This window comes from Fistularia commersonii, chromosome 35, assembly GCF_037954325.1.
Source record: "Fistularia commersonii isolate RoL2024-O1a breed Wild chromosome 35, RoL_Fcom_v1.0, whole genome shotgun sequence".
In the NCBI taxonomy this organism is placed as follows: Eukaryota; Metazoa; Chordata; class Actinopteri; order Syngnathiformes; family Fistulariidae; genus Fistularia; species Fistularia commersonii.
The window spans coordinates 2247597-2257642 of NC_141318.1; the positions used below are offsets into that span (position 1 = coordinate 2247597).

Here is a 10046-nt window from a genome sequence, read left to right on the forward strand (position 1 = left end):
GTAGCAAGTAGCTGCAGATCCTGAGAGAGAAAGGACAGTAATGTCCTGGGAATATTTCCTGGATGTTATTGTGCTGCTGGTATTTTTACACATTATTTTAGTCTGAATTAAAACCCCCAACCCCACACATACATTTTCAGGTAACCCTAGTGTTGCTAGGTAACACCCCTCAATGGGTGGCATTACTTTTCAGTGCAATTAGGGGGTTAACGTGGAGGTCAGGTCAGAGAGGGAACGTCGACTATCAAACACTGAGGATTGTGGTTTGTTTTCTTAAAAAAAAGACAAGGATCCACGTGTGCATCCTTGAGGATTCTCAAAAAAAAGGCATAGCATCGGTAGACTGCGCAGAAATCCTGAAGATCAGATACGTGCTCCTACCTCCCTGAAAGTGAACGCCTTCTAGCACTGGTGAACAGACCGTCGCATTTTCATGCGGTTTTATTATTAAATGTCGGACGCTTCGCGGCCGATCGTCTTTCGGCGCAAAACTACACGAGACAAGCTCATTTCGATCATTCTCCGGTGGTGGAAAAGCAGCACTCTATGGAATGTCAACAATCATCCAAAGTGGGGGGAAAAAACTAAAATGTTAATAAAAACGGAGCCACAACAGTTAAGCCAGTTTTAATAAGTTTTTTTTTCTTTAAAACCCTTGGTTTGGAAAAAAAGTACAAAAAGTGATTTTTTTTTTTTTTTTTGACGCCACCGTATGAAACCAGCCCGGTAATGACAGGTGAAAGGTTCCTTGAAAAAGCATCCTCTACAGACATGTTAACTTGAACTGGCCTCACCATACACATACTGTACTCACTAAAACAGATACAAGCAAGAGTTTAAATACAATGGCTGACCCCGGTAATACATTTAAAGTTGACTCTTATAAAACTAATTAAAAGAGGAGGGGGGGGGAAGGGAGGCGTGGGCGCGGGGAAGGTGGGGTCAAAGAAGTCCGACCACAATGCCAACCGGTATCTGGCAGTAAAGTCATGCAGTATTACAATCGTTCCACTAAAGAGAAACAGCAAAAGCACTACAGCTGTCACACAGTGAGAAAGACGGCGGCCGAGAGGTGTCTCTCTCTATTCGGCAGCCTTTTAAAAAAACAAAACAAAAAAAAAAAAAGAATCATTGGTTGGTTGGTTGGTGTGTGGATTGTTTCTGAGAGTTCCCATGATTTGCATACATTTTAAAAGTCGAACGGCGGGGAGGAGAAGGAGAAGAAGAAGGAGGGTGGTGGTGATGGTTCTCCATGACAGGAGAACTCGTTTTCCACAATCGCGTCCGTTTAGAAAAATATAACTAAATTGCTATTGAAGAAAAACACCCCCCTGAAATGCGGGATGATTCTCTAAGTACATTTTGATGATGCTTTTAAAAAAAAAAAAAAAAAAAAAAGCTAAGAAATACAGTTGAATAAATAAGTTGCATGACATCCATAAAAATCCGGTGGGATTCACTGAGCCGACAGAATTCTATCCAACATATGCACACTATCTCTTTTCTCTCGGCCCGGCAGTGTTTAAAAAAAAAAAAAAGAAAAGAAAAAAAAAAAAGAAAAAAAGTGGGCTCCGCTCTCTGTTCGAACGAAACCGTTCGGGTATCCAGTAGGGGAGGAGGAAAAAAAAAAAAAAAAAAAAAAACACCAAAAAAATAAAAAAATATCTAAAATGTTTACACTTTAAAGAGAGAGAGAGTTTTGACGACAGATTTCCGTGGAGGACGTCGTCTCTGGCTAAGCAGTGATTGATGCTGATGACGCTGGGGGAGCACAGACGTGGGGGTGGAGGTTGGGGTTTGAGGGCGGGTGGAGGAGCTTTCACAGTGTTACAACGATGAAGCCGCTCTGTGTGTGTGTGTGTGTGTGTGTGTGTGTGTGTGTGTGTGTGTGTGGTCACCCCGCTGTTTCGGCAAATTGCTAGGGCAGCAGCAGTGAGCTCCCCGTCCGGTCGAACTTCTTTCCTTTCGAGAGGGCCGCCACTTGTTTCATCAGCTCTCGGTTTTTGGCCTGCGGGTGTCAAATAAAAGAAAACGCATTGAGCTTTCTTGTGTTTTTTTTAATTTTTTTTTTTTATTTGTATTCGCATTTTCCCGAAACAGGAACCTGCGTTTCGTAGCTTAGCCCGTCGCTTTTGGCGCGCAGGAAACAAACCGCTCCCCTAAACTGACATATAAAATCGAGGTCATTTTCAGCTGCAAAGTTCGCACGCGTTTGACCTTTTTATTTCCAAGGGCGGGACGGCGAGACGTGTATCGTGCACAGGTCTCGCTGAGGCGGCCTTGACATTAAGTCTCTCCGACCTCGAAAACCAACAAATGAGGTGTGAACTTCTCTACCTGCTGTTGTTCCATGGACTCTTTGTGCGCTTTCTCCATTTGGTTCATCTTGACTCTCATGTTGGACTCCTGGTACTGGAAGTCGGCTTTCAGCTCCGTGAGCTGGACGGACAAGGAGGTCGGCGGGCGTCAGGGACAAGCGGCATCGTTTTCCCTATGTTTGTAAGCCCCGCCCCTTCTAACCTTGCGGTCCTTCTCCAGGATGGTCTGGTCCCGCTGCTGCAGCAGTCTCTTCAACGACATCACCTCCTCCTTCAGCTGGCTGATGAGGATGAAGTTGTCGGTGCCGCCCGAATCCATGGACTGGGTGATGGAACTGCTGATGGGAGAGCGGTCGTCAAGTCGCGGAGGCGCCGCCGGGAAGCTTTCGTACGCCGGGATCACCCACCTGTCACCGTTGGATGGCTTCATCTCCAGTTTTGGTTTCTTCTTTGGCGTCTCCTTCTGGATCGAAGATGACTTATGGCTGTAAAAGGGGAAGGGATTTAAAAAAAAAAAAAAGGACGGAGGGTGACAAGGTGGCGACGGAGACTTGGGTCGGAGGCGTGAGGCCGTTACCTCTGCTTCCACAGTCCCTGCTCCTGCTCGGGACTCAAGCTCCCGCTCAGCCTGCCAAAAGAACCGTTTTCTGGGGTTTGAATTTAAATCGACGAAAAAAGCGCAACTCCCGGGTCGGCGCGGCCCGAGGACGTACTTGTGGTGGGAGCTGCTGTGTCTGTGCTGGTGATGGTGGTGGTGGTGGTGCGACCGGGAGTGGTGGTCTTTCTCGTTCAGCGAGGAGGAGTTGGAGGAGCCGAAGCCCTTGCGCTGCTCCTTGGTCTTCTGCAGGACGCGGCGGTAGGAGAGCGTGCAGAGCCAGCACAGCAGCTTCCCGTCCACCTGCCGGACGAGAGCAGCTCGTGAGGCTCGGCGCCGGATCCCGCGCGCCGCGAGCGAGAAGAAGTCCTACCTTTCTCCTGCCCTCCTCCTTCCGGTCGAAGGCGCACTGCTGCTTGCACTGCTCGCAGGTCTGTGGAGGTCCATACTTCTTCTCTGAGTTGGTGCAGCGCTGACACTTTGTCCCGATAAACGCGGCGATGATGTTACAGTACTGACAGGGTTTGGGCTGAGAAGACAAAGCGATGGTTCACCGTTAACACAGCTAAGGACAGAAACCAATGTGCAAAATGTGTGTTTGGCCCTTGGATACACACCATGTGCAGAACGTGTAAAATGAAACCTCTATTTTCGCGGCCCGGACCCAAACAAACGGCACTGTTGGCACACGCAGAACTTGGGATTTCAAAATCGCCGTAAATAATCTTAATGACGCTACCGCTAACTCTGTCAGCCCGCTGTGGTTTAAAATCAACCGGGAAACTCACAAAAAAAATCCCCAGAGAATCACCAAGAATGTAAATAATGAGTAAAAATATCCCAACTTTGCTTTATAAATATATTGTAGCGTTTTAGTCGGGGAAAACTCCCGGTGGACGGTAAAACGTCCATTTAATAAGCAATAGCTGTACTGCAGGCTGCAATACAACTAAGTGTTCCTGCTCAATTCCAGGTAAAAAAAAAAAACAGAATTCCTTGTTCCCCAAACCACAACTTCCCAGCAACCCCTAAAATCACACGGAAAACAAGCATCAACATGAACCCCAACATTCGTGACGCGCACCAATATTCATCATCATTATAACTACTTGAAATTTGGACAGTGGGAATGATGTCAAGGTCATCACAGCAGGAGGGTGCTCTGCCAGCGGCGTTCAGACGAGTTTTGGACCGTGGGAGGAACCCCACGCAGATACGGGGAGAACCTGGAGGCCAAGAATCGAACCAGAACCCCGGTATATTCTTGCTGTGAGCCGGACGTGCCAATCACTGGATTAGCGGCGTGTCGCAGATGTGATTCTCCACACCGAAACGGACATTCTGATTAAAATTAAAAAAGGTTTCCAAGTATTATTTGTATTATTGTCCGATTTCCCCCTGTTCCGTTCCTTGCTGGGATCTCAACGAAGCCTTATCTTATCCGCGCAAAAGGTTTGGGTAAACCCGTCGGCTGCTGGGCGAGGCTCGGGGACTCACCGTTCCAAACTGTTTGACGTTCTGGGCGCATTTCTTGCAGATGGTGTTGGTTTTGCTGCGAGGAGGAGAGAGAAGGAAAGCGGAGGGTCACGTCGGGGGTTCAGGGAAATATACGTCTCTCGGCTGAATGCGACCCACCTTTCCTGCTGGAACTCGGAACGGCAGTACGTGCACTTCACTATCGGGTGCGCGATCCGACACTCCTGCAGAAAACAAAACCAAAATAATCAGATGTCGTTATGGGTTCCTTCGAGCAAAAACATGGCAGTAACACAGTGTCTTGTTGTCTCACACCGCAACAAAACTTGTGCTGCAACTCTTGGCCCCTGACAGCCAGGGCGTATCACGCAAGCGACTTGTATAAGTGCATTTTTGTGCATACAGCCCAAGAGTGTTAACACAGAATAAAAGCTCTGCTGTAAGTACATGTTTACATTTTTGTTTTGAATCATGCACGAAAACAAACACTGAAATAAACAAGCGAAAAACAAAAAGCTCCCACCCCTCACCCTACGTGTTTTTGATTAGGTGAAAGATAAATTTGCAGCAAAACAAACAAAAAGTTTGGTGCACAGATGTGCGGTTCTGCTCGCTGACGGAATAGTTTGTTTTTTTTAGCCATGTGGGATAAAGACGGGTTTCTAGTTTATACTTGTGGGTGAATGAAGAAAGAAAACAAAAGGGTCGTTTAGGAATATCCGATTGTCCGTGAAGTGGTCAGCAGATCCCCGCACACAGGCGTGATAACGGGACTCCAAGTCCATTACGGGAATGTCCCCGCTCTTTGCGTGGCTCCGTGGGTGTTTGTGTGTGTGTGGGGGGGGAGTGGGAACCAGAAAGCTCCCACTCGTCCCCGCCGGCGTTTCCAGTTCGGACGGGCTGTTATATAATCTGCGCCGTGCCACGAAAACAAATACACCCACATCCCTCCCGGAGTTGTTTAAACTCGGGGGTCCACACACACACACACACACAAACACACAAACACACAAACACACAAACACACACACACAAACACACACACACACCTTGCACAGCTGCTGGCCCTGCGACAGCTCCTCGAACGGGTACCGCTGGTTGCACTTCGTACAGGCGTACAGAGCCGACGTTGCCATTCTCGCCGCGCCAGAAGGAGGAACACCGAGTCCGGATTAACGGCGCCGCTTCCCCTCCTTCCTCCTCCTCCTCCTCCTCCCGCTGCTCCCCTCCCACCACCGCCGGGCGCAGGCTAGTCGGGAACGGCGAACTCTCCCGCACGATGTGTTGGCATCCGCTGTTAGCTTAGCGCTGGCTAGCCAGCCAGCTAGCTAGCTAGCTAGCCGGCTAGCTTAGGCTAGGCGGCGCAGGGATAGCTTCGGAGGCTGGAGGGAGCGGAGCGGCTCGGCGGGGAACAATACACTCCGGCTAGCTTGGATCTCCCTCCGCTTCGCTCGCCACACGGCCGGTTGGTTAGGTCCCGGCGGCGGGGATCCGTCCGTCCAGAATCCCGCGTTCCGTGTTGACTTTCCGCCGTTCTCGCCCCCGAGAAATGTATTTTCCTGTTTTCCTCCTCTTCGTTTTTCTTTTTTTTTTGTATCGACGCCGCCGTCGTCGTCGTCTCTGTGTCACCGGAAGTGGTCGGCGGCTGCCCGAGAAGAAAGGATAACCTATCGCGACACGTCGTTCCTCCCGCGGGATTTCAGTTTTGAAATGCTCGGAGCCAATCAGATGCCACGCCTCAACTCCCCCTTACAAACTTACTAATTGTGTCGAACACATATCCTGTGCATACTTTTACGCAAAAAGACATTTAATGATAGAGTCATCGATGGTTTATTTGTCAATAAACTGTTTCAATAAACTATTAAACATGCGATGACTGAAAGTGTGTCTATTGGAGAGAAGGGGAGGGTTCAAAGCACAGGCAGGATGTGAGACAACCACACCCGAAAGATGAAAAGCAGAGGAAATTACTGAAATATATGTAAACATTTTAAAAAAATTGTAAAAGGAAATTGTCCACAATAATAGTTATTCACGCTGAATATATATATATTTATCCTTGTTGGTGTCACTCTATTTGTGTCATGTTTATTTTTTTCATTGTTATTGTCACTATTTCTGTTCTTCTCTTTGTTGTTGATCACTCTACTGTCTATTATTGATTTTTTTTGCTAACTTTTAATTTAATTTTCATCTTTTAGCTATTTATATTGTTTTTTGTTCTAGTGGGTTTTTTCATCCTCGCTATTCCTTGATGTTGCCCATTGTCATCCCTGATTTTGGTGTCGTCTACTTATCTGCCGTCTCTTTATTCATGGATTTTTTTCTTTTCTTTTTATCTTGCTATGTCCCGTCTCCTGCCTTCTGATTCATATTTATATATTTTAATATTATAACCGTTACGCTGCTGTGACAAAGGAATTTCCCCTATGGGGATCAATAAAGTTTACTTTTTTTTGCAGTAATATTTTCTAGATAAGGTAGAAAATTACTTGCCTGTCCAATAATTTAGTATGTTAAATAGGATTCATTAAGTGCTTCTCCTCTTTCCCCTTGCGGGTTTAGATGTGAAGATCCGAAATTTTCCAGGTGTGTGAGTGTGAATGGTTGTATGCATCACGTGCACGATAAGCAGTATAGAGAACAAATGAATGAATATTCTGTTATATCCAGTAACCGAACAAGTTAACCTGCTTCTTTGAGGAGTTGATCAAAAATACCCAAAAACTAGCCAATAACACTTTTATTCTTCATTATGTGTGTTTTAATGGTTGCACTGATATCACCTGAGCTTTTTTTTCAGTGAATAAAATGTCATTGTTGTTATGGGTCGTGGTAGTAGCGGACACCATTGGGCTACTTATATTAAAACAGCTTTAAATGATATGAAAGTAATGAAATGAAGTAACAACAATCTCGGTTTGCTGTCATGCAGGATGAGGTGATATCTTAGCAGTCCAAGGTATGTGCATCCATATGTTATAGTTTGCAAATATAAATAAAAACACTAAGGGTCCCAGTATTGGTCCATGAGGTGCACCATATAAAAATGTATAGCTGACTGACTCATGAGCAGCCGTGCAAGATCACTTACACAACAGCAATTCGAGGTGATTTATATATGTAAATTATAAAAGGGAAACCGCTTTACTGAAAATAAATTAGAAGAATACCCATTTTTTAAAGTAAGTTCGATACACACAATGAATATTGAGCTGAGCATTTTTGTCATGGTGAGTATAAAACACACTCCAGAGCTTTAAGAAATATTTCAGTTTCAACTCATTTATGAGTCGTGAAGCTCATGAATGAGTCTTTCTTAAAGCTAGCAAGGCAATATTATAGTATGAAGTCATCATTTAGAGTCTGCAGCACAGCCTGGTTAATGAATGGATGGGATGCCACGTGCAATAAGCTTTTTTTTTTTCCCCCATCACATCCATGATGGATTAAATGGCAAGAACGATTCCCCGCAAAGGCATTAATAAAGTAATTAACCATTTTTTTCTGTTCTGTCTTCAGAAGGTGTGAGTTTGCAAGAAATGTTTCACCACTGGATCTTCAAGAACTATCACTGATAGAGGCTTCTTGCTACAGAGGTCAAAGGGCACAGCGTTGAGGTTATTCGCATGAAATTTGCACGACCTTAATGGAGAAAATATTTTTATTCATGTGTCTTATAATGACTTACCTTCTTGAGATTTGCTCTTGCGGTCATTTCGTCGGTTTGCTCTCCCCATTCTGAAGAACCGCCACCGCGTCATTGCTTTCGGGTCATCCCCCATCCAGTTGCTTATTTCTCTCAGGACACGTAAGCTACGCTCCCCCCGACCGCTTTCCCCTCCTCGGCGCGGTTAGAAAATAGGCCTTTAAAAATTTCGACACGGGTCCGTCACAGCTTCCCTCCCCCCCCCCCCCCCCCCCCCCCCCGGACGACCTGCGTGTCGATTCTATTGATATTCACAGCGATTCGGTCGACCTGTGAGGTCACGGCCGTCCCCTGTCGTCCAGCGGGACCCGGTTGGGCTTCGGCAACTCATCGCAAGTCGGATCACAGCGTCCCCCTTCCTCCTTTGTGACGTCGCAGCGTGGAGGGCGGGGCGCGGCGGCGGGAGCGCTGTGAAAGGGGGAAGCCGCATGGAGTGGCGGAAACTGTGATGTCACGCCGACTCCGGCTCAAAAGCTTCACAATGTCACGCTGAAATTGGACCAGACAAACAAGGAGGACGCTGTGAAAGTACGTGTGAGTGATTTTACTGCATTTAAAACATTGACGTGGATGTAAATTCTCTTTTTTCTGCACTCTCTCAGCTTTTCTGACAAACGTATGCTATGTCGATCGACTTTCTGAACGATAGCGTACGTTGAAATGAAATTCATTTCGACCCAATCTGAAGGTAAAAACAAAAGGATGTAATTTTAAGGAGCTGAAACGACACAGGTAAAAGTAAGAGATAAACTGGGAGAGTAGCTATTGACAGTCTACTCAAGACAAGATCCATCTTTATCCTTCTGTCGCGAGTTATAGAAATGCCAGTGAAACCTCAAAAAACACACAAGGGGTCAAATGATAAAAATATGTAAAACCACATCTTTCATCTGATTCACGGAATGAGACTTCAAGTCAAAACTATGGAGAGTACAGAATCGGAATAACATTCTTTTATTTGACTTTTTTTATATATTTGTGTCATTTCTCCTATAGACGGGATAAAAATGATTATTCTGATTTTGCTCATCCCCCAATTATTACAAACTGTTCATCGATGGGTGGATGGATGACATTGTTTTGTTAGTAATGAGAATGAATTGTCTGTCTGAGGACAAACCTGCCCTCTAGTGGTCTGACGTGTGAATTACAAACTGCGGACACCACAAGGTGAAACCCCTATATCATCAAAATAAGCAAATTGAGGTATTTCATGCCAAATATCAGCGGATTTAAGATTTGTTAAAAATAAAAAACACCCATTTGTGCAAAAAAGATATGACATATATTTTAGCATGTAGCATTAAAATTGATTCAATTAGCGGAGCCATTGCTGTTGATTTAAGAAAAATCATACGAAATGAAAACAGACAATATAATAAACAAAAATGGAAGAATTGCTTTAGAATAAATACATTAATAATAAAAAAAAAAATCGTACCGTTCCGCCTCTTGGCCTGTGACGTCACCGTTCCCATGGAAACGACGCTCTAAACTTTACTCGACTTCTGCATCCCGAAAGAAAAAAACTCGGCGTTTGAGATTAAATTGTGATGCTAACATTAGCCGGGGGGCACCGGATACAGCGCTGACCCACAGGTGAGTTATTAATACCTGAGGAGAGCCTGTTTATTGATTATCCTAGTTTTAATTTCATATATATATAGATATTTAAGTAAATACACGAGTATTTGGTTGGTAAAAACAAAAACAAGGTTGAAAGAACAGGTGACGGAACCGAGGTAATTACATTCAATGCACCTTCATGACCTAGCATGTCTGTATTAGCTTTTTATTTACATTTATGAGTTAAAACACACATCGGAATATGGCGTGTGTGCGTGTATATATCTATATGTGTGTGTGTGTGTGTGTGTGTGTGTGTGTTAACTTACCGTACCGCCTCCGTCAAAACAAAAAGTGTCGAAACGGGAACGCAGCTAGT

At 45.2% G+C, this 10046-nt stretch overlaps 1 protein-coding gene across 3 annotated transcripts; it reads right to left on the reverse strand.

Annotated features, from left to right (window-relative positions):
• Positions 1-611: 611 nt before the first annotated feature.
• Positions 612-6041, reverse strand: fam76b (family with sequence similarity 76 member B). Of its 3 annotated transcripts, none has more exons than XM_086142509.1 (10): positions 5439-6041; positions 4549-4613; positions 4411-4465; positions 3287-3442; positions 3032-3216; positions 2896-2946; positions 2726-2803; positions 2521-2653; positions 2338-2439; positions 612-2008 (listed from the first exon to the last, which is right to left on the reverse strand). In XM_086142509.1, exons 1-10 carry the CDS (start codon positions 5523-5525, stop codon positions 1919-1921), a joined length of 1002 nt encoding a protein of 333 aa, XP_085998635.1. In that variant the 5' UTR covers positions 5526-6041; the 3' UTR covers positions 612-1918. The 3 variants fall into 3 exon arrangements, with proteins under 3 accessions (XP_085998635.1, XP_085998634.1, XP_085998632.1); XM_086142508.1 differs by having other exon boundaries at positions 2521-2656; positions 5439-6040; XM_086142506.1 differs by having other exon boundaries at positions 1372-2008; positions 2521-2803; positions 5439-6040.
• Positions 6042-10046: the final 4005 nt, after the last annotated feature.